Source organism: Sesamum indicum, linkage group LG4 (genome assembly GCF_000512975.1).
Source record: "Sesamum indicum cultivar Zhongzhi No. 13 linkage group LG4, S_indicum_v1.0, whole genome shotgun sequence".
Classification (NCBI taxonomy): Eukaryota; Viridiplantae; Streptophyta; class Magnoliopsida; order Lamiales; family Pedaliaceae; genus Sesamum; species Sesamum indicum.
This window is the reverse complement of record NC_026148.1, coordinates 3,263,475-3,290,581: the sequence shown is the minus strand read 5'-3', so window position 1 is coordinate 3,290,581 and position 27,107 is coordinate 3,263,475. Positions and strand designations below refer to the sequence as shown.

General features: G+C 34.6%; 3 protein-coding genes across 9 annotated transcripts; all 3 read right to left on the bottom strand.

Annotated features, from left to right (window-relative positions):
* LOC105159908 lies at positions 1,704–3,883 on the bottom strand. Of its 3 annotated transcripts, XM_020693150.1 has the most exons (4): positions 3,680–3,883; positions 3,126–3,447; positions 2,605–2,754; positions 1,704–2,102 (listed from the first exon to the last, which is right to left on the bottom strand). In XM_020693150.1, exons 3-4 carry the CDS (start codon positions 2,725–2,727, stop codon positions 2,043–2,045), a joined length of 183 nt encoding a protein of 60 aa, XP_020548809.1. In that variant the 5' UTR covers positions 2,728–2,754; positions 3,126–3,447; positions 3,680–3,883; the 3' UTR covers positions 1,704–2,042. The 3 variants fall into 3 exon arrangements, with proteins under 3 accessions (XP_020548809.1, XP_011075428.1, XP_011075427.1); XM_011077126.2 differs by lacking the exon at positions 3,126–3,447 and having other exon boundaries at positions 3,668–3,881; XM_011077125.2 differs by lacking the exon at positions 3,126–3,447 and having other exon boundaries at positions 3,680–3,857.
* LOC105159906 (transcription factor TGA2.3) lies at positions 4,714–9,269 on the bottom strand. 4 transcript variants are annotated; one of them, XM_011077124.2, is made up of 10 exons: positions 8,713–9,269; positions 7,814–7,917; positions 7,584–7,654; positions 7,287–7,484; positions 7,011–7,088; positions 6,872–6,931; positions 6,621–6,750; positions 5,897–6,168; positions 5,500–5,738; positions 4,714–5,268 (listed from the first exon to the last, which is right to left on the bottom strand). In XM_011077124.2, exons 1-10 carry the CDS (start codon positions 8,808–8,810, stop codon positions 5,220–5,222), a joined length of 1,299 nt encoding a protein of 432 aa, XP_011075426.1. In that variant the 5' UTR covers positions 8,811–9,269; the 3' UTR covers positions 4,714–5,219. The 4 variants fall into 4 exon arrangements, with proteins under 4 accessions (XP_011075426.1, XP_011075425.1, XP_020549045.1 ...); XM_011077123.2 differs by having other exon boundaries at positions 5,496–5,738; positions 8,713–9,264; XM_020693386.1 differs by having other exon boundaries at positions 5,496–5,738; positions 8,660–9,263.
* On the bottom strand, positions 12,962–19,090 carry LOC105159905 (histidine--tRNA ligase, chloroplastic/mitochondrial). 2 transcript variants are annotated; one of them, XM_011077121.2, is made up of 11 exons: positions 18,665–19,090; positions 18,329–18,424; positions 17,853–17,941; positions 17,535–17,664; positions 16,461–16,553; positions 15,559–15,633; positions 15,319–15,436; positions 14,094–14,236; positions 13,811–13,939; positions 13,491–13,654; positions 12,962–13,294 (listed from the first exon to the last, which is right to left on the bottom strand). In XM_011077121.2, the coding sequence occupies exons 1-11, from the start codon at positions 18,980–18,982 to the stop codon at positions 13,156–13,158; spliced, it is 1,494 nt and encodes a 497-aa protein (XP_011075423.1). In that variant the 5' UTR covers positions 18,983–19,090; the 3' UTR covers positions 12,962–13,155. The 2 variants fall into 2 exon arrangements, with proteins under 2 accessions (XP_011075423.1, XP_011075424.1); XM_011077122.2 differs by having other exon boundaries at positions 13,491–13,645.

Sequence of the window (27,107 nt, the reverse complement as noted above, 5' to 3'; positions counted from 1 at the left end):
CATCATGTGTATAAAATATTTCTATATGAATGTATAAACAATATGCATTATACATATTTTTCGTGCATATGAAGTGAAATATAAGATAAAATCCCGATTTGAACTGAACAATAGTCTGAATTAATACATCAAGCAAGACATCTCCAATGGTTATAAGTGAAAGACTGGAGAGCGGAGTTTATGGAGCAAATTGGCACAATCTCCCTCGAAATTACTGATCGCCATCCCTTTTGTTGGGCCAATTTGATTGCATCCCTCACCACCCATGCTTCAGCCACCTTGCTAAATCCAGGCCTAGCCACCCATCGAGACAGCCACGCAACACACAGACCATTTGCGTTCCTTGCAACTACCCCCATCTCCTTGCCGTGATCAAACGTGGCACTGTCAAAGTTCAACTTGATGAAAGGCGAATGAGGTGGCTGCCAGTGCGAGGGGATCTGGGAAGCGCCCGGAGTCGCTGCGCTAGTCAACTGCATAAGAAAAGACTCAAGATAATAGGACGCAAAACTGAGCACTTGAGGAGGAGTGAGACACTCGCCCTACATCAATTTCTGGTTCCGGCACCACCACAATACCCAACACAAGTAGAAAATAAACTAAGCTCCATAGCATCTAACTGCGAAGACAATGCCTGCATCCACTAGAATACCTTGTCCGAAACTATCATGATAAAGCTCGAGCAAAGGGGGGACAGCCCCCAGACCTGACGGGCAAAGGAGCAGAGAGCCAGAGCAAGCAAAACGTTCTCTTTTTCATCACTACACAACAGGCATCTGACCTGAAAGCCATGAATTATCCTTCGGAGATTTACACTCGTTGGCAAGGCATTTAGACACACTCGCCACACAAATACACTCTAATATAAAACAAAATATCATTAACTAATATAAACTTACTCTCATTTAATAAGAAAACCTATATAAAATAAAAAATACGTAAAAATGAAAACATAAACAAATAAAATCCAGGACATTCAGGAGCATATAGCCAACAGAAAGTTCTGCCCCAATTTTGATGTCATTATTCTTTCTAACTAAGTGATACTGCTATTGCAAGAAACAACACTGAAGTCCATAACAAGAGTGTCATTCTCATCCACACAACTCCAGTAATTTGGTGCTGGGTCCTTTCACCTTTGGATGGACGAAAGTTATGTAACTGAGACGAGACATGAAAAGAAGACAAAGAAAGTTCACAAGAGCAAGTAATCGGACAAAAATGAGATATCAACTACAAAAAGATCCAAAAAGTGCAATTGGAGTCGATAGCACCGGCTAACAAACAATGTCGGAACAGTAGAACCCCACAACATCATTAATGGAAGAGTGATCGCTGCAGGCGCCCGAACAGTTGAGTCCTACAATGCAGGACAACAATGGCAAATCCAGAAAAGTACGCCTCCAGAAAAGTGAGCAGTGAAAGTGGTTTTCTCCGGAGCTAAAAATTGACAGAATTAACCATAAATTCGGAGTTGAATCCAGACGACTATCTGAATCCCACATGATACCTTTTTTGACAGATATATGGCTGTTGCATTAAGAATTCTACACCTCATCCAGCCTAAAACCACTTGACCATTAAAATGAAGATTTCATCGTCTCTGCAATTAGTTAAAGCAAGTTCAGCTAGACTGCATAGTACATGTGCCTCAAACCCTCTGTTCCATGACAAGCATGATACCAACATCACATAGGATAATAGAGACAAAAGACCATGGAGAAAGTATTCAGCCATAAATCATTCTAGAAGTGCTCACAAGTCACTCAAAATTCTCAACAAAATTAATGATAAGCTTCTTATGAAGCTGCACTGATAATCTGCATTCCACTCTTGTCAGAAGAAAGTAATTTACAAATAATACATTTACAGCCATCTCCTACAATACATTGACAAGCATGCTAATTTCTCTAAAACAATTGACACTCGGAGGACTTCTTTTGTTTTTAATGATGTTCCTCACCTTCAGGTACATAATCGAGCTATAATTAAGATTTGGAGCAAAGCCCAAGAAATGATTATGAGTTTCTGATATTCTGATATTATGATGATCCAAAACCTTTGGTAGATGCAGCTTCACGTTCCTGGCGCCGGCGCTCTCTCTGGGTAAGTCCAGTATCAGCAAGCCAAAATAGAGAAACAAAAAAAAAAAAAGATGAACACACACAAATTATGGAAATAAAATCTATTTACTGATGCACACCAGCACATTGTAAAACTTCAGTGTTGCACATGCATGATATAACACCTGGCCATTGCCAGAACAACAGACATGACAATTTTATTATTCACTATTTTATGACGATTTATAAGGACATGTGGAATTGAGCATGAATCCAAGTTACATACTGATCAAACTCCAGTTTTCAAAAGATACAAAAAGGAATCAAGATTTCCTATCTTATGTAATGGAGAAGTTTTCCAAAAAATTAGTGTGCATCATATCCCTGGACTCCATATCCCTGGCATGTCTAGAGGCTCAGACAATGAAGCCAGTATTTTACGGAATACCATAAGAAAGCAAACTTTCTCAGAAAAGAAGGACCATTTCCATTTTCAATATTCAATACGAAAGGAAAAGCATAGCAACTATGCAAACCATACCCTTCTTTCCCAGTATGGGAGGAAGCAGACAAAATCATAGACAGGGGTTATTGTTGACATCAAAACAGCATTTAGCCCCGTGAAAAGCAAGAGGGCGGTCATAGGTCGTGTTCTGTGGGGCATTTCTCTTCACACATGAAATCTGATATACTGTAAACAAAGAGATCACCAGAAATCAGTAAGTTTAAGAACTCATAGATAGAAAACTGTATAGGCAATTTTAAAATTGAACACATCAAAATACTGTTGCAGATAGCATATAAAGACCATTCCAGTTACCCGGTATACTGTATGTGAAATATGCAACTGGCTTCAGATGCCAGATAACTATTAAATACATTTGCTTAAGACAATAACATATCTAGTACTAATAACGGTTAAAATTCCCTTACTCGAGTATCAGAATAAGAGTCCTTTAAGTTAAACTTCTATTACCAGATGTTCAATGCTTCTACTTATTTTATTTTGGCATCAAAATATTCACTTTACATTCTGATAAACCTCACTCGATATATTCATACCTTTTAAAAGTTCCAGTAAGCCCAACGGTTGTCGAACCCATAAAATCAACCAATCAAGAATCAATGTTAGGCCAACATAAACTAAAGTCATTGCGCAGAAATTTATTTTCACACTTTTATAAGGACTTCTGGAATAAAAACAATGCCTCCGCTGATCCAATAAAAAGAACATCTTCATGGCGCAAAAAGGATTCAGCTGCAATGGTTCTACACTAACATTAGGCAAACGACATCAATCGCTTCACAAACCACATCAATCAACGCATTCACATTCATCAATCACTCCCGCAGGCCACAGGACAAAATTATTTCAGCGGCATAACTGAAAAGGGTGAAGGGATAGTTATGATTATTGATTACTATGTAATTAATTGAATTTTCTTAGACATCATTTGCGTCACATAATGTGAAAGGCGGTTGTACAAGATACAAGAGGCATAAAGACTCGGAAGGTGGTAGAGCGACGGAGATTGAGTGGGGCGGCGGCGGCGGCGGTGGGGATGGTGAAAGCCGATACAAACAGACAAAGATAGCAAAGATACCTGAAGAATTACCTAGGGCGGAAGGACTGCCGGCGGTGAACAAGGGTTTTTGTTCTTACTCTTGTTTGAAAAATGGTCTGCAAATATGGGCTTGCTTCATTTTGTGAAAAACGGTCCGGCTCGAGTCAGAACGGTAGCGGGTAGATCCGGGTAAGTCCAACCCGGCTCAACCGCCCCAAACCCGAAGAGAACGTATCCACTTTCACGCAAATTATAAAGGAAAAAAGAGAATTGCATAATAATGTTTGAATTCATCTTTTGAGTGTTTTGTAGAGATAGAAAAATAAAGATAAATAAGTGTGTGTTAGAAATAGTATGTATGTTTGGATTGTTTTTGGAGATAATTTAAAATAAATATTATAAGTTTAACCTTGTGTTTTGGGAGACAAAAATTACTATTCATTGTCAAATCATGTCTTTTTTATATATATTTATATATATGTGTGTGTATATATATATATATATATTTATGATAAAATAGTTAATAAGATGCTTTTGAATGAAAGCAAACATTGATTATGATTTAACTTGTCTCGAAAATAATTTGGAAATGAAAAAAAACATAGTGAATTTTGGGGATTATGTTTGTCACACACATTACGGGCTTAAATGTATTTTTTCACCCGTAACTTAAATTATTCTACACTTTGGTTCTTTAATTTTTTAAAATAGTATTTTAATTTTATATTTTTTAATTTTGTAATTTAATCCTTTATTTCACAATTCTCGTTGAAAAAATACCGGTGCCTCCTGCATGAAGTTTTAAAATTAGAGCTTTCGTTCCTATTGACCCATTTCTGCCAATACTTTTGTCTTTTTAGAATAAATGTTTGATCCTATATCTTTTTAATTTTCGCGATTTCAATCTTTTTGCTCGTTGAAGTTTATTGACGAAAAGGGTGAACTCTGACGAAAAAAACCGATATCCAAAATAAGCATCAAAGTGAATAGATCGTTTATAGAAATACCGACAGATATCGATCAACACAGGTTTTAGCAAGAAAGAACTCCATTGGACCAGCATGCATGCATTGGCACATTTCCAATTCAAATCATCCAACGCATAAAGAAGAAAATGGATCCAAACCCGACAACTAAGTTTCTTATTCAACTTCCCTTTACACATCTATCACTCACTAGGCTAACTGAACCTCCTAGGTTGTTCTAGCAAATAGGACCATAATCACATTATTGATTCCTACTCTACTGTATATATGAATCGTAGTACAACACCTAACCACGGATTTTACATGCGGAGTAGAAAGGTCGTATTTTACAACAAAAATCTTACAGTATCATCTTGTGAGGGCCGTTGGTTCCAGCATTGACTATAGATGTTTGCACGTTTTCCACCTTTGATAGAGCCATGTATAGTTTGATCTTTGCGGGAATGCACATTGGATGATGAGTGAGATGGGCGAAGCAACGGGGGTTGAGGGGAGCGATTTGCAATATCATTCTCGAGGTCTGGCAAGCCAGAGAGAACTGAGGGCTCGAAGCCTTGAGAAGTAATCATGTATCAAGAGCAGTGCTCGGGCTGATTGTCTCGTTGTCAGTATACGGTGCATTTGTTGTAGAGTTTGTTGCCGCAAGTTGTCAGCCTAGAAAGTAGCAAACAGGTGAATAAGGAAAAACCTCAGTTGGGGTCAAACGCTCAGCTTCAATATGTATAGATGTTTTCATGTAAGAGAAATATAGACTTGGTGGTCTGTGGCTATGCAAGGAACATTCAGCTGAGATTAAATGAGCAGGACCGATATGGCCGCAATACAATCATCTTAATTTGTCATAGGAAGAAAGTCTTGTACTCAAAGATCATAGATCATACCTGCCTTAGAAAACCGTCGAGAGTGCCCAACTTCCCCATGGCCATTGCCATCTGACCCATATAATTGCCAACGTTAGCAGCTGAACCTTCGGATCCACCACTGGCTAGCGTCTCAGCTAGCGATTGCTGCAGAGCATCCATGCCTTGTGAAAGGGCATCCTCTGCTTGATGCGATGATTGCTGCAAATTGTAGATCCCCGTCAACTGCTGCTCTGTGAGAGGCTCCAATTGGTTGACAAGAAGCTGCATTGTTAACATCAAACGCCCGTAAAATAGCAGAAGATGAATATATTGCACATAATTTTTCATCAGTCACTTCCATTTAATATGTTTCACGGGATACCGGAAGATACATCACACTACTGGATTGAATGGAGCAGCCTATAAATATAGGAGCACACCTTGAGAAGTTCGGATGGACGGAAACCACCAATCCACATAAAACACCTTTCTGCAGGTGTTTTCCACATTCCTGATAAGATGTGGAATACATCAGCCTTGGCTGCATTACCTTTCAGCCTGAAGATGTCACTGAAATGTGTCGTCACGTTATCTACAATAGCCAGAAGTTCTGTGTCACTTGCGTGCGAGTTCACTGCTGCTCTCAGCTCATTTATCTGTCTGTTCTGATCTTCAAGCCACCTTGCATATTCGGCATCAAAAGCCAATGCCCCTGCATCACAATATAATTTGAGTTTAGTGTAATCCTGAAAACCATTCGGATCAAGCTATTATTTTGGCATCAAGTTACCCTGAGAAAGATGCTGCATTTTGTAATTATTGTTGATTTAAGATTTTACTGAAGGTGAAACACAGTAATAATAGAAATTTGATATGCTCTACCATGTAAATTCTCACCGTTTTGTTCTTATCCTTTAGCTAGGTCTTAGTTTTGTCACGTTGAGATGTGCTGATGTACAATATGAAAATAAACTGGAAACTCAACCACCCCCGATACTGTGAATAAGACTTCAACCTACACGTATTCGGACATGCAAAAAAATTCACTGTCGTCCATTATACACCTCTAGCATATAATTTTATTGGATAAGTGGAGATGACCACAACTTCTTTGTACTTATCAGATACAAGACAAGTAGATTTAAATAAATAGAAGAAACCAACCATTGGCACTCCCAGCATGAGATTGATCTCCCATGCTTGAAATGAAAATGCCCTGCTGACGTGCTCGCTGCAGTTCCTGCTCAAGTTGAGTCAGCTTCAGTCGGCTATTCTCCAGCTGCTGGACATAGGCCTGGAAAGTAAACGTGCAGCCAAGAATAATTACCTTTATTGGTGAAAGGTTTCACAAATAGAAAAAGAGTATTGCTTAACAGACCAAACATGAAAGTTGAATAGAAAGGAGAAAAACCTACTTTCTTCCTCAGTCTACTTTTCCTAGCAGCTTCACGATTTTGGGCAAGCCTTCGCAGAGTCTGTGTACCATATCATAACAGAGGAATCAATAAGTATTACATGAACTTAAAGAATGGAAAACTAGTATAAAGGTGCAACCTTCTGATCTGGGGTTTTGTCTTTTGATTTATCACTGGAATCTGAAACTGCGACAACAGCGGATTGACCCATTTCAAACTGCATAGAGAGCAGAAACAAGGGCAAGGATATTTATCTTTACAGAGCAAGGAGTATGGTTCTCAAGTGATTCGTGATAGAATTTGTAAATCTTTTGGTTAACTTCAATCGCTTAGTACCAAGTTTGAAGTAGGAAACAAAGAGAAATTTAAACACACTAATCAAAGTAAAAACAGAAGCAGATCAAGGAACAACCACCTTTTGATTTCTATCGTCTGGGTCCACATCAGTCGAAGTATCAGTTCGGGAACTGGAATCGGCCATGTTGGATTCTCCCCAATTCTCATGTTGAGCACCAGACATAGAAATTAGATTCGGCTGGGGTCTCTTCTGCAATTGGGTTGCTTGAGATCCCAAAAGAGCAGGAGAAAAACTCATATTGTTTGAAGCATGATTCTACACGATTGAATATGTATACGATGTCAGAGTCTGACAACAATCCCAGACCACATAGAGAAAACCAGACACAAATGGGCTAAAAGAAGTGGACGCTACCTTATTGAATGCACCAGACTGGAGATCAGGAGCCATTGATTGGCTATTCACAGTGGGATTAAATACTGGACCTGTAGACGAACATCTTCAGATGAAATATGGAATTTCACAAGAAAATCCTATAAAGTTTTCTTAACCAGATGGTCTTGAAGCTTGATGGTGATGCATTGGAAACCCATAATAAAGGGTGGCAACCAACAACAATCACAAAAAAGACTCAGGCAACTTACTTCGACCAGTATTAGCAGTTTCTCCAATCTGAAATCCAAGATACTGCTCAAGGACCCCAAAATCAGATATTCGAGAAGATTGTGTTGTGTTTGCTTCTGTACCCCTGCAGTCGAAAAGTTTCACTTGGATTTACTAACTTTCATGCAGAACCATCAATGTTCCAGTATTCAGACAGATATCCTGGCAAAACCTTTTCTCTAGAGAGGACGACGGTCTAGAAACTATGCTAAAGCGGACAACAAAAGAATAACATTATCCCTCACTCGAGCATCAGCAAACACTATGATTTGATTGTAAAAATAAGAAATCAAAAGGAATTCCAACAAGATCACTATGGAAAAAAGTCACTTAGACTGCAAACAAATTGATCAAACCAACTCCACCAAAACATACACCATTAACACTACAAGTAGGCTCGATGAGAGTATCTACGCAAATCAACTTCAATATCAGCACAATGAAGAGATGACAAAGATAGTAATAAAGTAAAACCATTAAAACTTCGTTTCTTTTCCTCTCTAACCAGTTTTTAATTCATTCAACCCTTTAAAGCTACTTACAAACCATCAGCAGACTTTTGCAACCATTTAGACACTTCTATAATTGCTACAAAACATTTAAGCTCAGATGATACAGAATTGACAAAACAGAGTATTTATTGTTAAGTGTTCATGTCTGCCACATGAAACCTACACCAATATCGATAACCCGAAAACAAGAATCACTCCGTTGAAAGAAAGTGACAGAACCTTACATATTCACACCAAAGTATTCAAATCACAGCACACCCAATAGACTATATTCCAAGAGAAATTGAGCGAACCATCAGATTAAACACCAGATACCTGAAGTGAAATTTGAACAGAACAAGAAGCTAAGTGATGAAGAGACAATTTACATGGGATTGGTAACTGGTGTCTGAGAAATGAAGCTTGGCATCCCAGGATTGACACCTATGTTGTCCTCTCCACCAAATTTTATCGTTGTACTACCCATAAATCACCATCACCACCTCAATACTCAAAAACCATGAACTAGAGAAACAAACAAAAACAGCTAACAAAACCAAGGAAAACAAGAATCTCAATAGGAAGTCAACAGGTGTTCAGCGAAAAGATCAAAACTTTGAAAGTAGAAAGAAAAGAATTCCAACCCCTTCTCAAATACAAATCAAACACGCAGAATCGACCCTTTGAAATCACAAAAAACACAAAACCCAATAAACCCTTTTCACGTACACTTCCAAAGTTTGAAAAAAAAAAACACCAAACAGAAAGCAAAAACCCAGATGCTAATACTTAGTCGAGAAACCCAGAATTTTGAAGCATAATAAAATTTTGACTTTTAAGAGCTTAATGAATGAACCATGGGAGGCACTAAATCTTGCAGAGAGTATTATATTTGATTTCCTGCAGAAACTTCTCCCTCTCAAAAAAGGAATACTCTGTTCAAGCACAAAATTCAAGGGTCCCAGTTAAGGTTTCAGCTTCCTTTTTTAAATGATTTGTTTATGTGTGTGTTCATGCCGATAGAGAGACGTGACGTTCAGATCATTCCAAGCTATGCGTCGTTTTCATCTGAAGCATATTTTCCACTTTTCAAAGCTTCCCCCGTTTTTTATTGCCTCTTTTGCCAACTTTTTATATTCATGCTATTGTTGCGTAAGACCCCCTTGTACTTGTTTGTAATTACATTTGAGCCCATGAAATCTTAAAATTAGATTTTATCCTATTCTACTTGAATTGTTTTTGATGCACACCGTGTAATGTCATTTTACATATATAAATTATGCGTATAAAATGTTTTCTTAATACAGTTGGGATAGGATTTATACACATTGCATTTGTATAATACAAAATCCAAATTATGAGGCTTAGAAGCGACTCTCCATTTATATATATATTTTTTTTGTCAAGAATTGAATCTTCAATGTTACTTTTTGACAAGGCAAAATATGCTAAATCTGCAAAATGACAAAAATGCATTCAAAGAAATGAGAAAATATCCAAATACTTTTATAGATTCGTGTGTTTTTTACTGGGTCGAGTCGCAAGTCGACTCGTCTGATCTGCTCATACAACGTTGATTTAACACTCATTTGAAGGTCTGACACGTGGCCCATACAAATTTTTATACATAAAGGTTTTATAAATACTTGAATGGTCCATTTGATAGGTATGCATTTATTACACAGATAATACTCTATATTGGAGCGCATAGTTGCGGCCCTTTTAACCTCAAACCTTAAACTGACTTAAGGTTTGGGGGTTTCAACAAAAGGCTATATCAACTAGCCTAACAAATTGTGTTAGCAAGCCAACTATCAATAATTTAATTCGAAATATTCGTGAGACCTTTATTTTAAATTGTTGCCAAGTCATCGTCCAGACCAATTTTAGGTAGTAGAGAACTTCAGCCCGAATGAAATTTGATTGTTCTTGCAACATTCATCGACAGTTTCGTTTGGTCGTAGTAACACAAGTACACTGTAATAAAAGAAAGTTAGGGAGTTGTTTTAGAATTTTGAAATTTTGTGAGGGGTATTTGTTTATTAGAGGGATATGTGTTGGAACAATCAGGATTCACGAATAAACAAGACTGACTTTCCTTTTCCTCCGCCGCCTATGAAGAACGTTGACAGATAAAGGTTCTTCTATGTAAATGACCATCTTGTCCTCTTCGCTTCCACTCTATAAATTCTTTAATTTTTAATTTTTTTAAATATAAATGTATGTTTTTTTTAAAGAAAAAAAAAAAAACAAAGAAGAGCAAACTTTTCTCTAAAAATAGCTTCATTTGTGATTTATAATTCGAAGAATTCACTTTATTTTTAGTTAAATTATGTAATTTTATATGTCGGTACTAATATAGTTAAATTAAATGATAGTTGATACGAAAAAATAAGTAGTATTTCATCTTATATCTTTTAGTACGATGATTGTTTAGCAAATTGTAAAATATTTATAATTGTGATTTAAGTTACTAAAATCTTTATTAATTGAGGTTTCCTTTCAATTTTATCAAAGGTTTAAAATGTAAATTGCAACTTACATCAAACAAAAAACATAAAAAAAAACTACAAAGTTTGAAGATCATAATATTAAAAATACTTAATAACATATTAATATTTTTTTCGGTTCATTCTTTTAATTCTTTTTCATATTGACGTGCGTCTAGATTTTATAAGTCTGTCAGGATTTAATCCAAGTAGAAAAAGATCCAAATATACTTAAATGAGCTTGAAATCTAGAAAAACCTGTTTTGCGGAATAAGATATCGTAAAAATCACATCGAAAAAATGCCCTTCACTAATTAAACTAACAAGGTCGTAAAGAAAAAATATGAAGGTAATAAGAATATGTCAGGTGGCAAAAGTTGTATTTGATATAAAATTTATGAATATTTAGAATTGTATAATTTCACATGAATTATTGATTAGTAAATGATCAGATAGTCGTTGTAAGTCCATACATATTGGATTCAAGTCATGTCGGGCTCGAATCGATACGACCCCAAAAATAAAAATATAAAAATTAATTGAATTGTTTTATAATTAATAAAAGAGTTTAATCATTTTTGTTGTTCAAAGATTCTGAGGTATCCATCCACATTGGATATACTTGAAAATTGAAACCTTATTTATAATGGGATCAACTACTAAGTAGTAAGTCGTGTATGATTGAAAACTTGGACAGATATAAACATAATAAATTAGGTATCTCACACAAAATTTAAATAAAACGAAAAATTGATAATTGTCTTCTTGCGACATTTATTTCGAGGCCTTTTCGTTTTTCTATGAATAGTAACAATAAATGTGACGGGACACTAATTTTTTTATTTTTATTTACATTGAAAGTCCCAACAAATAAATTGCCTGAAATCGTTGTCCAACGAGAATAAGACCCCATTTTCAAGAAATATATATATATATCAAAGCTCAAGAGTAGATTTCTATGATAAAATTCGATGGAAAATTTATAAAATTAGATTAATTTTTTTTCTCATTTGATGTGACCTAATCTTGTAGAAAATATTTAAAAGACATTCCACCAAATAAAAGAAATTAGGTATTAAAGAATAAAATCCGTTATAAGTTGATCGAATCTGTTGGTAGGTATGGAAGAAAATAAACAAAAGAAAAACCTGAATTAGGTAGTTAAGTTTTAAATTTGTAGGTGCTGACCCTTGCCCAATGCACCTGGATGTTTACAATGGCTTCCATCTTTTTTTTTTTTTAATGTTTGTTTTTAGTATTATATCAATTCAATTATATGTCAATGTACTAAGAACAATAAAAAATAAATTACAATAATATAACTTTAAATAAAATTGATATGATAATCTTAAATTTGTTCATAGGACTCGAGCCTTTACTTCAACCTCTAAGTTAAGACATGATTGATTACAATAGCAGCTTCTATTTGGAGTGAAAATAAATTATAAAGAAAATTATCAGTTAACTTCTTGTGAAAAGTTCAAGTGTTTAAAAAAAGCAACTTAACATTTATAATTTTACTAATAAATTGCAAAAATTGATTAAAAAAATACTTAAGAATCAAATTATTTTAAATGATTAAAAAATATAGATTATAAATCAGAATAAACTCTTTCTTAATTTCAAACAAAAACTGATAAACTTAAAATAAGCTCTCACAAAGACTCCTTGAGAAATTAGGAAGGGTGGAGTAGTAAATTAAGAGGGAGAAGTGACACGACCAACCACCACTTCTTTCATACTTGTGTTGCTTTTTTCATGTTTATTATGTGCTACTTTTGTTTCATGGAAAATCACTCAACTTAATTTTCCACCACAAAGAGGTCCAAAATGACATGAAATGTATTCCACTTGCAAATGGTCTACATTTTCTTCTACATACCTCATAATGTCTAATAATTATTTCAAATAGTTTATGGATGCTTATGAGACAGACTTAGGTGTTTCAACTACCCAATAAATAATAAATAGAATAATTACATACAGCAGCATTGAAGTTTTGTCATATTACAAACATACTCCTTTAATTTTTAAAAATTACATACACACTCCCTGTCAGTAGTATACATATTACAAATTCTCCCTCTGCAATTGATGTGTCAAAACTTATGAGACAGAATTGAGGTACTTTTTGGCTGACCAAGAAATATTTTAGAAAAGATAATGGGAAAATAAGAATTAGCACCAAACAAATTCATCTCTCAATAAATATCCAATGGCTAAACTTACAGATAAACAATAATGCTCCAGTTGTACATGAAGACTACAAGATAGTAAAAGCATTTGGGGGATCAAACTAAATGTAAGCCTATGTCCAGAAAACACATCAAATCCTTATAACTATTATTCTAGTTCATCGATTTTTATCTCATATTGTTCCCCAGATGAAAGGATTTTGACACTAACCATGCCCTTTTGCCATTCCGTACTTCCCACTATTATCAGTCTCTGGGCATTTATTCGTGCTGCCCGTTTAAATACCCTGTAATATTGAAGCCAAGAAGAAAAAATAAAAGGACACGGGGTATAGTAAGTGAGCAAATAATAGAAGAAATATGAAAATTCAACCCAACAAAAGTATGATGAGCCTTAACGAAATGAAGTTTGTTATTGTATATGGGGTTCATGATTATTTGAAGTTTTCTTGTGATAAGTCAGAACCTTGTGCAGTGACTTACCATTTAAGCGGTTTGCTCTCCAAAACCAAGTCAACACTTTGGCCTTTTTCCCGGAGTCTAGCAGCAACTGAAGATGCTTCACTTTGCAGATCCTGATCCAATGAGCAAACTATGTTCTGTACCTGGGGGCTGAGTTCTGGCATAAGTCCCCTTTCCTTTAACAGCTAAATAACCAATTAGAAGCAAAATGAAAAGGTGGAGATGAGAAATCAAGAGAATATTTCAGATGGTTCTAGCAAGAAGGGGAAATTGAAGGAAAATAAAAAGTGAAAATGCTCCACATCTAATCTGCATGCTAGGAGGGTATAAATACCACTCACTTCTACAATAACTGCGTCACCAAATCCAAAGCCACAAGCTGGGATATCATCACCTCCAAAAGTAGAGAGTAATCTGTCATATCGTCCACCACCACAAATAGCTCTCAGCTTTCCTTCTCGATCAAATCCCTGAATAAGAGAACCACAATAATCAATTGTGAACCAAATGAATCTAGTTCAGCTAATGTCATCTATGCTGTAATGTTGTTTTCTTGTTAGTATTCTATAACGCCATTAACAGACACCAATATGTGTTCTCCAGCATATATACATACAATATTACCTCAAAAACAATTCCAGTGTAGTAGGCTAAGCCACGTACGATGGATGCATCAAACTGGATCCAATCAGAGTAACCATACTTTTCAGCAAGTAAGAATAGTTGCTTCAAGTCAGCAAGGGCCTCCACTGAAGATCCAAGTTTCTCTGTAATAATTAATAGGAATGGCAAGACATCAAGTTGCAACCTTCCAGAGTAACTGAAGGATTTCAAAATGCTTATTTCGCCCAGGTCCGTGGAATATAACTAACAGAACCTTAACAATCAATACTTGAAAAAGTAAATGATAGAATCTATGAGTTTGGCATGTAGCAGAGGAATCAGTGTCTCAGGGGCTAGAAAAACTATGACCAAGCTGGCATCAAGGAGAAATTTAAGCATGAAAAACACATATACTCTCCATGTTCTTTCCAAATACTAAAATAAGCAGAATACTTGAATTCCCAGCAGCGGGATTCCTCAAATGCTTACAGCAGGCAAAAAGCTTACTGTGTTTCTTCAGAACCAAGTAGTATATACTCGGGCTGAATTCCAAGGAAGCAATCAACATAATGAGAAAATACCCATGTGAAGGAAATAAATTGGAAGCATTTAAAGTTCCTCAAAAATATTGATAGTGACTTCACCTGATCAAAAGAACATTGAGTTTTACCATGCCAGCAACCAAACCACACACATATATACTACCAATTAGAGGAGCAATAGTTTACTTGGCCTCTCTGAACTGGGAAAGCTGCCATACTTTTCTCATCACAAGTATGTCATTTCAGGTTACCTGTGGGAGAGGTTGATTTTTATTTTGCCTATGAGGGATAAGGCAACAAGCACTCTTAATGGAAAAGCTCAAGACATTATGTCTATTGACCACCATATGAAACCTTTCAAACTTTAGCTATAATCTTTGTGAAGGAAGATTCTTGCAGTCAAGCATTCTTACCTTTACCCTTCTATTGAGAAATACATAACCTCACCAAAAGTATAAATTTGCACTTTCTAGTTGCCGGATAAAGTGAATGTGTCTAGTCTACCATGTTTCACTTTCTCACTCCATGTTTTTGGCAGGAATATTTTTGGTATCAATTCTGAACTTAACACCAGTCAGCTCAATTGCATGCAACCAAACTAGTCAAACTTGAGATGAATAATCAAACTTCAGCACTTCAAACTTTCTACACCATTGATACAACCAATGGTCAAGTTATCTACCAGGATGTTCGTCAGAACCAACCTTCCAACTTAGTCAAAGATTTCACTGAAAGGATTTGCAACAGCTCTTCAACCGCATCCTCTGATAACTCAACGGACTTCAATTCCTTCTTGATATCATCTATCGGAATCTTCTCCAACTGGTTAGAATAAAAAAAAATTGAAGGAAGAGGAAATGGATGGACCATAGAATAACAGAAAGATGAGTACAATGAGAAAGAATGCTTGTACATATTCATAGAGACTTCATTATCAGACTAACCTTGTCAATTATTACACAAACCCTGCCAAATAAACTTTCTGGTATGGAATAGCGTCTCAGTACTTCTTGCAAAACCTGTAGGATGTGAAACCAATAACAATAAGCAACACGTCAGTGTTCCTCAAGTAAATGTTTCCGTACTACACTTCTATTACTTACAATCTGCCGCATGCATATGGGATGACAATTCCATCTATCTTTATTTCTGAAACATGATTTGATAAACAATCTCTTTAAGGCATCACCCAGAAACTTAAAGCTATCTTGTCGCTCCTCATTTCCATGTGAGGAAAGCATGAAGTCAAGTGATTTTAGTTCCAAGTGAACCAGAAATCAGCCTTTTATACTTGTATTTATCACTAAAAGTGTCTCATGTCTTCTTAAAGAAAGTTCCAAATAATATTCTGACTCAAAGTTGAAAGTGAGCATCCGACTTTTAGAAATTTCTCATACTTCCCCCTAGTTTTCAGTAATATATGTTAGCACTAGCATAAAACATATGCCACAATCACATAGTATTTGACAAATTGTGACTAAATGCTAATCAGTATGGAAGAGCAGTTTCTAAGCTGGAGCAGCATGCTATCCAACAGAAAAATATGTCATTGTGTAAAGACGGATAATCATAGGCCTTGTCTTCTATTTCTCCCTGTCCTTGAAATGTATGGTTCCTATAGGCTAACCACAGGCATCATACAACACAACCTAAAACGAAATAATGGGTGTATTACGATGATCTATATCAGTTCTCTGGAAAATTCTATATGAAATTATCTTATGAAACTTATACCATTCGTCAAGAAAAACATTGACCAAAAAAAACAAACAACAACCATAAATACAGTCACTGCATAATTCAAAAACATTTCTTCTGGAAAAACTAAAACCATCTACCTTCATACCTTTCGACTAGAAACCTTAAACCCAACATCTGATGATGTAATTCCGATGCGCTTGAAGAAGGTGATAATAGAAGAAATCAGCTCTGCCTCAGCCTGATAGGAAATGTATTATTAGGAAAATTTCCAGCATAAAAACAAATGCATACTTATGGATACAGAGTTTTATAAATTAAGCACATTGACTTTTTTGAATTAATAAGCATGTCGTCAGCACTAACCAAACTCTACTTGCAGATACTCTTGATAAAAGAAATTATTTCTGTCTACTGGTTCCCTTTTTATTCTCTATCAGATTATACAATGTCTAATACAAATTTGTAAAGTTTGTTGCTAAGCATCACGCCTTCATTACAACTTAATTAAAAGAGGAAAAAGAAAAAGAAAAAACATAAATTATGATATGAAAGTGAGATATGCGAGGCCTCACTTAAACACATCAGAGAACACAGAAACACTTATTATGACCCACAGCATATCGTTACAAGGAGTATAGGAAAACAGAGATGGTCGTCGCTAGCACTTTTCTTGTCTGCAGTATAGCATGACCAAAAAGATCAGAGCAACAGCACTCAGCACATGTTCTAGTAACTTGAGCATGGTATCAACTCAATCTTCAATTCAAGCTCATACATAGAATAAGTAGGTTTAGAAACTCAACCTCATTTCAGGTTTAAATACTGTCTCCATTCAAGACTATCTATATCTGCATAAATGTAAAAACTGTTGAATTAATTAAACTGTGCCCAAGTCAATGCATAAATAAATGTATATATGCAGAACTTCCATAGTGACAAACTGGATAATGTGCTCGAATTTCAAATTTAGCTTACAAAATGTCACATAATTAAGAAAAAATGATAGACATCTAATAATTGTATCTATAAATTAGAAAAAGTAATAATTGTAAAGAAGTTCGGTAGTTCACTTAGGTGATCATAAGTGAGGTCAAGATGAACGAGTGACTAAACTGTATTATTCTATGCTCCTAAATTCTGTATAATATAGATATGTTGGTTATACTTAAAGGAAATAGGTGAACATAAAATGTGTAAAGAGATAATGCACTTGACATACTGTAACATTAGGTACGCCAATAATATCCATGTTCCATTGGTAATGCTCACGACGGCGTCCCCTGGTCATTCGCTCATACCGCCAGCACTGTCCAATTGCAAACCATTTTATGGGAAGGGATACTGATTTTCTGGACAGAAAAAAACATGGAGATCAAAATCTGGCATCTGTACCTGGATACAAGAATCATAAATAACATATAAATAATTTGTGGATAATTTAAGCATTTGGGAAAGTAAAAGCCTACCACAAAAGGTCTATACATCACGAAATAATTTGTGGATAATTTCCATATAAATTGAAATATAAGAAACTTACCCTTTCTGAATCACTAGCCTTGCCAGAGAAGGAGTAAGTTCTGGCCTTAATGCAACTCTACGGTTTCCCCGGTCCTCAAAGCAGTAAAGCTTCATTCATGTAACAGAAAAGGAACAATGTAAGTAACCTGATAAAAGATAGTTGTATACATTCCCTTGTGCATTCTCTTCCAGATTGTTCCCTAATCTTGATACTTCATCGTCTCTGTTCAATATCATATTGTGGTTAAAAATGGAACCACTTGAAATGCAGGATATCAGGAAGGTTCAGCAACACAGTATATATCAAAGAACTTGATACATGACACCCACTGCAAGTGTCATCCCTATACCAGTCTCTATGAGTTCAAGCTCTCCATGATCAAAATTTATCAGTTAATTTTTACAAAGCTACATGTCAATTAATCGCCCCTTAATTCCGCATTCTAATGAATAGAAATATATCAACAAAGTTGCCAAAGTAAATACAAGACGAACCTGGTCTCTAATCTCCTCACCAGCTTTCCTAATAAACAGTGCCTCCGACTCTAGTACTGGAAAATCAACCTCTTCAAAACCAAATAATTGTGAAACCTGAAACAAACCGTGATTACTTTGAGGACTACAATGTCTGAACTAAGGATCAGTTCAATTATCGGATCTTTCTGCAAATTCTGGCTTTCTTTAAAAGGTGCATGTGAAAATTATAAAAAAAAATAGACTTAATCAATTCCTTCATTTCTCAAATGCATCTCAAATGAATCAGATACAGTGTCTCCCTTTCTCGAATTACATAAGTTACTACGAATAAAAGAGATAGTATCAAATACTTACCTCCCTGAAATTCTGAAACAGCCAATTGCGAAGCCGCATTTCTTCAGGAGGGAAATCCCGAGTTCCCTTGGGCGGATTAACATCAATTTTCTGCGTGACATCCAAATGGGTCGGAGGCGAATCAAGCGAACACGACCGCCCTGTTCGCGCATTATCCAGTTCAGCATGGGAGGTGGAGGTGGACTGGGCTCTGACTCTAATAAGAGAGGGAGAAAATACAGGGAGACGGTGGCGGAGGGAGCGAAGGACGGCGGAGGCGAGGGATGGGTGGTAGTGGTTGTGGTGGATAAGGCAGGAAAGGTTCGTAATAGCACGCATGTCTGCGTTGAGCTCCAACCCCAACTCCTTCGCCACTGAGGTTAAAGAGGAAAAAACACAAGAAATGTGTGTGAAATTATATATATACTAACAACGATTGCACGCAGTCTCCGCACATACAATCGAATTGAATGCAGCGGAAGAAAATATATATATTCTTTTAAATCAGCATTCATTGAAGAAAATAATTCTATTAATTTTATTTTTACTCTGTGAAAATATTTTCTGAGAATATTTCAACAGAACTCTTTGAAGAATGGATGAAAAATGAAATTGAATATTTTTCAGTGAACAATTTACCATCATATCATAAATTTGAATTATGGTTCGTTAATAGTCAATAGTCATTTATCAATATTAAATATATTAATTAATTAAAATAAATTAATATTCAAATATTGATAGGATTCAAATTCATAGTGATCATCGGACTCATTCTCAATAATTAAGCAATACTTCATTAGCAAAATTGCGCTATGATTTTTGAGTAACAAAATTTGATAGATTGAGTTAATAAATTGATTTGATATTTATTTTTTTAAAATAAAAGATGCATAATTTATTTACGTGCTGGGTTGATTTTTTGATGGTTCAAATCCAATTTTATTTACTATCTATATATACTTTATTATAATTAAAGAGTATTTTTTTTATGTCTCAAAATTTTTTTTATTTTTAAATTATTTCAATGATTTCTATTTTTGTTTTTTCTCAACCTCCAATTCTGTCTCTCAAATTTCGATTCTATATCAAATTTTTAATCAGTTTTTTGTTCTTTTTCAATTTTAATCAATTTTTTTTTAATTTTTGCTCTTTTTCATACACTTAAATAAGTATGTTTAAAATATAAATTATGGCCACGCATTAAAATGTGCTATGTTTAACTATTGATTAGTATTTTTCTTATTTAAAAAAGAAAATACTAATCATAAAATATAATAATAATTAAAATAGTCAATTATTGGATATTGATGAATATTTTTTAAATGAATAATTGAACGATATAATAATACAAAGAAGCCTTATTGTTAATTTTAAAAAGGAAAAAAAATCACGGATGAATGAAGAAAAAATAAGTAAGACGTTATAGATCAAGAAGAAAATAAAAGAGATAGAGCAAAAGATACAAACTAAAAATGTGATATTTATTACGATGTACAATCTCACAAACTTTATAAAAACGTATTAGTCATACACAATACATTCATTTTATTATAATTTGAGTACGTACGTAACCATGCACTTTATTCGTATCGTATGGTATGGCATCGACGTCTTTATGTGATCAAGGTTTGGCTTCATTTTGCATATAGGCTAATGCTTCTTGAGCTGACCAGCAACATCTAAAGCACCCTCCACCGTAACCACGGTTACAGCAGCCGAAACGACAATGTCTACCCCATCCTCCTCCCCATCCGCCGCCAGGTCCGCCCCATCCGCCACCAGGTCCACCCCATCCACCGCCACCGCCGCCCCAACCACCACCACCACCGCCGCCCCAACCACCATACGATTGTTTTTCATTAGCTAGTTGATTTGCCACATTATCATTTTCAGTTGCATCATTGGCTGCAGCAAACGAGATGAGAAGAAGGGCTAAAAGGGCACTAAGGAAAAGAAAAGATATAGGCTTCATTTTGTGAAGAAGCACTCACTGTAAACTTCACAATAAAAGGAGAAGATTTTGATGTGGGATCGATGAGAATTACAGTACTTACTTCAATTCTATATATAGTGCGAAAATTAAGAATTTCCATGAATGATTGCAAAAGCATATATGTCTTTGCATTAGTAAAGCAATATGGTTTGGTGGTTGAGTGATATGCATCATTCAATGCAATTTCAAGGTATTATCTGTTTTTAAAATAGAAACTCTCATTGGGAAGTTGGAACTCTCATGTCATGGCTCTGTAGCTAGGGGTGGCGATGACTGGTGGGAAACAATGAAGTTGACATTATTGGGCACAATTTCAATTCTTTTTAGATTTTCTTGAAAATTGTTTATTGAAGATTTAATTTGTAAGTCAAACTTTTCTATTCTTAGCAATTGGATGATGTTGTCTTCATGGACTTTGATGTGAACATCAGAAGTACTTATGATTATTAAAATGTAAATTTTAATTATTTCTTATTTCTGCAAAGGCTAATTTAATTGAGCACAACAAACTTGACATTCAACTCATTTGTGAGATCATGAGTTCATTTATACTATTGTACTATTGTAGGGTTTTACAGAAACTAACTTTGTGGCCATGTTTACTAGCAAATATAAGCCTGGTGGCTCGTTTACTAGTTATTTGGGCTGCCTGCAATTAAAGTCTTCGGGCGGGTGTTGGGCTGCAGTGCACATGAGAAGTAATCTGACCCGTCCTGGTTGGAGAAATCCTGGTAGTCCAGTGAGGCTATGAAGCCGAGTCCACATCATTTGACATACTCTAAGCTCGATTTTAGGAGGGGGGGTTGGATACATCATTAAGGTTGGTTAAGTATTTGGGTATCTTCGGATTATTGGGGAAGTCTAATTTCATGGAATTATATTAGTTCCTGGCATGTCACGTTATTCATATCTCAAGTGTGCATGAATCGAAATTGTCACATCAACATATATAAAAATTGTAATTTGTTACCGGTAAATTGTATAAATTTTTTCTATGTTTTTAAAATTTAGTTAAAAATTCCTGTGTTAAAAAAATAGGTAAATAACCCTCTGTGTTTTCAAAATATTGCATACTCTCTCCCTTCCATTTAGGTAAGCCCTAACGTTGTTAAATTTTTGTTGAATTACCCGTTAAACCCTTTTTATATCAACCATTGATTTTCAATTGTAAACGATCAATAATGCAAATCTTAATATAACTATTATATATATATATATATATATATATTTAGGTGGAGTCGCCACCCAAATTGGGTGATGGCAACATCGCCAAGCGCTCGCCCCTGCCAAAGGGGGCGATGCTTTTCCATTGCCCTTGCCCCTCCTTTCTAGAAGGGGTGGTGGCTAGATCTGGGCGACGGTGGTCACCTAAAAAAGAAGAGCGACCTCCGTTGCCCAGGCCGTTTCTCCAGCCATTATAATGGTCGGTGATGGAGAAAAAGGTAAAGAAAAAAATAATTTTTTATTAAAATAATATAAAAGTAATTTAATTTTTTTTAAATCTTAAATATTAATAATTTAATTAATATTTATAATAAATAATATAACTTAAAATAATTAATATTAATTTTTGAATATTTTGATATTTAATTAGTATTTATAAATAAATAAAATACATTTAAATTAATAATAATTTAATTAAGTTAATAATTTAGAATTATTATAAGTGACTTTTATATTGCATATAAATTTTTAATTTGAAAAAATAAATTTTAGTATATTAACTTTGTATTGTGTTTTTTAAATTCAAACTTTTATTTTTTTTAAAAAAATTATATACTTTTTAGGTGTTTCTATATTAAATTAATATATTTTATAAATAATTATAATTTATTGTAATATATTTAAACTCACTAAATAATTTAAATTAAATAATAATATTAATAAACTAATTTAAGATATATTTAAATGTGAAAGAGAGTGGCAAAATGGACATTATACACTTGAAGTAATCCCAAAAAGATCAATGAATGAGGTCCAGTCGCATAATAGGCGAGTGTCCCACACTAGGATTTTTTGTGTATTTTATAAAACACAAGGGTTACTTGCCTTTTTTTTAACACGGGAGGTTTTTAGCTAAATTTTAAAAACACATGGATTTTATGGAATTTACCCTTTGTTACTTGTATGGGGGCTAGTATGGTCTTGTCTCGAAATTCTAGATGATGGTGGCGAGGGGAGCGAAGGACGACGGAGGAGAGGGAGGGATGGTGGTGGATAAGGAAGGAAGGGTTCGTAATCCCAAGCATATCTATATTGAGCTTGAGTCTTAACTCCTTTTGTCGGTGAGGTTAACGATTGAAAAACAGAAGAGAAGAGAGTGACTATCAAAATACAATGTGTGTGTAAAATTATATCTTAAAACTGTATAAAGTTATTTTTTTAATAAATCCTATTTATTATTATTATTTTTAAATCTACATTCATGACGTAAAAAAATCAATTATTTTTTTTTTACTCTGTGGAAATATTTTTTAAGAATCTTTTGATAGGACTTTCTCAAGAATTGGTGAAAAATGAAATTACGCTTGAATCTTTTTATAAGAATCATTTATAATTATGAATTTCAATTATTATTCATCAACAGTCAATATATTTATTTATATCAAATATGTATAAGTATCAAATAACTACTATTACTCTTCTATAAAAAAAAAAGAAAGAAAGAAATAGCTACTATTACGTTAAATCCATAATTATTATTAAAATAAATTAATACTAATACATTGGTGGGACATGAAATCATGATGGTCATGGAGATTCACCTTCGACAACTAAATTATGCCTCGTTGATCGATTACGTTTGGATTTTTTGAGTTACAAAATTTCATAATTTAAGTAAATAAATTGATTTGATATTTATATTTGAAAATGAAAGATGCATGATTATTTTAGGGGGGCCAAGTTGATTTTTTGACAGCCCAACTCCAATCAAATTTGCTAGCATATTATTTATAAAGTCTGGCTATTTTTTTAGTTGATAAAAATATATATCGATTAAAAAGATACTTATTCTTACACAAAATCTTTATCTCTTTAGTTTTTTTTTCAATAATATATCATTCATGCAAATTAAAAAATAATGAAAGTTGTTCAAGAAACTATTGATTTAATCATTTTTTTCCTTTTTTATATACCTAAATAAATATAATTAACATATAAATTATACATACACATTGAACTGTTTAAGTATTGATTGTTGAAAAATAGTGAATGAAGAATTAAATAATAAATTTATTTTGATCAGATTAAATTGTATCAAATAATTGGTTACAACGTGCAATGCATAACAGGCTTATGACACGTGGATGATGATTGATGGAGCCCAATCATCATCTAGCCGTATTTAATTCAATCGAAAGTTATGTCCTTTGGTTAAAATGATGTGTCCATTGAGTGAAACATTTTGAATGAAAAGACGCATTTGACTGAAGTGGTATGTTTTTTTTTTTTTTTTGTGAAATGATGTGTCTATTCAAATAAAAGGTTAGAACCTTTCAAATGCATCTTTTCTGATCAAACATGTTGATTCAATGATACCTTTCCAACTTCTATAAATAGATCCCCCCATTTTATTTCATTAATTCAATTCATTCGATAGCATAGCATTTTGCAAGCATAGTTTTAGTAAGAGAGTTCCAAAAATATTTTTTGGTTCGTTGTTCTCAAAGTTTGTAGTGCTACAACTTTGAGATTTCAAGTCGTTGTATCTTGGGAGACAAATTGCCATTTTCACGAGCAGCAAAGCGGGGCAATAATTATCTTAAAGAAAAAAAGTTAAACTCTTGTCTCGACTTCATAATACACAAATCCCACATATATCCTTTATTTCTCCTAACAAATTTTAGACAATTATTTATTTTGTGTATTATGCCGATCGAATCTACTAATCCGGTTACTATGGTTGTCCAACCACATGTGGCACAACCTATTGCTACCCAAGAGGAAAGGTCGGAGAACTGGTAATGACTTTAAGAGATGGCATTAAAAGATGTTATTCTGCTTTACTACGTTGAACCTAGCTAGGTTCTTAAGTAAGGAAGCCCCTGTCTGAAGGGGAAATTGATACCCAAAAGAGGGCTGCTACAGATGCATGGGAACATGGAAATTTCCTATATAGAAACTATATCCTCAACGGTTTGAGTGATACGTTGTATGTGTATAGCTTAACCAAGACTGCAAGAGCCTTTTGGGAGTTCTAGGAAAAGAAATACAAAATAGAGGATGCCGGCTTGAAGAAATTCATAGTCATAAAGTTTTTGGAGTTCAACATGGTGGATCCCAAAACAATAGTGAACCAAGCCCAAGAGTTCCAGATGATTCTGCATGATCTGCATGTAGGAGGGATGAAGCTCAATGAATCCTTCCAAGTAGCTGCTATGATTGAAAAGCTACCACCACTATGGAAGGATTTCAAAAATTACCTGAAGCACAAGTGAAAAGAAATGGGACTGATTTGATTGTCAGATTGAGGATTGAAGATAATCGCTTGTCTTAGATGAAATCCATAAAGCTACAAATTGAGCTAAGATAAATTTGATGGAGCAAAATGGAAATACTAGTAACAAAAGAAAGCGCATTGACTATAAGTAAAAGGTGGCAAACCTAATCATACCAAAGATTGTTGATTTCCTAAGAAAACTCAGTGGCATATTTCGGAGGTCAGGCTTGTACTAATAGATTAGGGAGAACTCAACCTCTTTGCTGTGGTGTTTGAAGCCAATTTGGTAGACAACTCAAGAGAGTGGTGGATTGACACTAGCGTCACCCGCTATATCTGTTCCGATAAAGAGATGTTCTCAACTTACACACCAATCAATTGGAGGAAGTTGTTTATGGGAAATTCAACAACTTCTAACATTGTTGGACTCAGCAAGGTAGTACTAAAGATGACCTCGGGAAAGGAACTCACTTTGGTCGATGTGCTGCACGTTCCACACATTCGAAAAAACTTAGCGTCTGGATCACTCTTAATTAAAAGTGGGTTTAGACTAGTATTTGAGTCTAACAAATTTGTACTTACAAAGAACAACCACTTTATAGGGAAATGATATGTAGAGAAAGGGATGTTCAAGATGAATGTAATGACTGTAATGCGTAATTTTCAAAGCAATAAAATTACTGCTTCTACTTACTTGACTGAGTGTTTTAATTTATGGCATGTTAGATTAGGACATATTAATTTTAACACTCTATAAAGATTAGTAAATTTAATTTTATTACCTTCGTTTGGAATTGATGTTAAACATAAATGTGAAATTTATGTTGAAGCTAAAATGGCTAAGGTGCCATTTCATTCTGTTCAAAGAAAAACATCACCTCTAGAATTAATTCACATTGATATATGTGATTTAAAATTTGTGCAAACTAGAGGTGGGGAAAAGTATTTTCTTACTTTTATTGATGATTGCACAAGATACTGTTATGTTTTTTTGTTGAGAAGTAAAGATGAGTCATTGGAAGCCTTTAAACTTCATAAGGATAAGGTTGAAAATCAACTTAGCAAAACTATAAAAGCTATACGTAGTGATAGAGGTGGCGAATATGGAGCCCCATTTGAGGAATTTCGTTAAGAATTCGGCATAATTCATCAAACTATTGCTTCTTATTCACCTCAATTCATTCCATAGCATTCTTAAGCAATAAAATCATTTTGCAAGTATAATTTTAGTAAGAGAGTTCCAAAGATATTTTTTGGTTCGTTGTTCTCAAAGTTTGTAGTGTTGCTACTTTGAAATTTTAAGTCATTGTATCTTGGGAAACAAATTGCCATTTCGGTGAGCACCAGAGTGGGGCAATAATTATTTTAAAGAAAAAGAGTCAAACTTTTGCCTCGACCTCATAATACACAAATTCCGTATATATCCCTTAATTCTCCTAACATTGATTAGTATTTTTCTTATTTCAGAAAGAAAATTAACCATAGAACATAATAATTAAAATAATCAATTGCTAGCTATTAATTAATGTATTAAATTAATAACTGAACAATATATTAATATAGTGATGCCTTATTGTTAATTTAAGATGAAAAAAACATTGACGAATAAATTTGAAAGAAAAAAATAAGTGAAACGTTACAAATCAAGAGGAATAAAAGAGAGAGAGAGGGCACAAGCTAAAATTGAGATACTTATTGTAATGTACAATCTCACAAACTATATAAAAAACATACTATTTATATATAACACGCTCTTTTATTATAATTTTGGTATCTAGGTAAACCATGCATTTTATTCATGTCTTTGTTTGATCAAGGTTTCACTTCATTTTGCATGTAGGCTAATGCTTCTCGAGCTGACCAGCAGCACCTGAAGCACCCTCCACCAAAACCACGGTTGCAACAGCCCCAACGGCAGCCCCATCCTCCTCCCCATCCGCCACCAGGTCCACCCCATCCACCCCATCCACCTCCAGGTCCGCCCCATCCGCCACCAGGTCCGCCCCATCCGCCACCCCAACCACCAC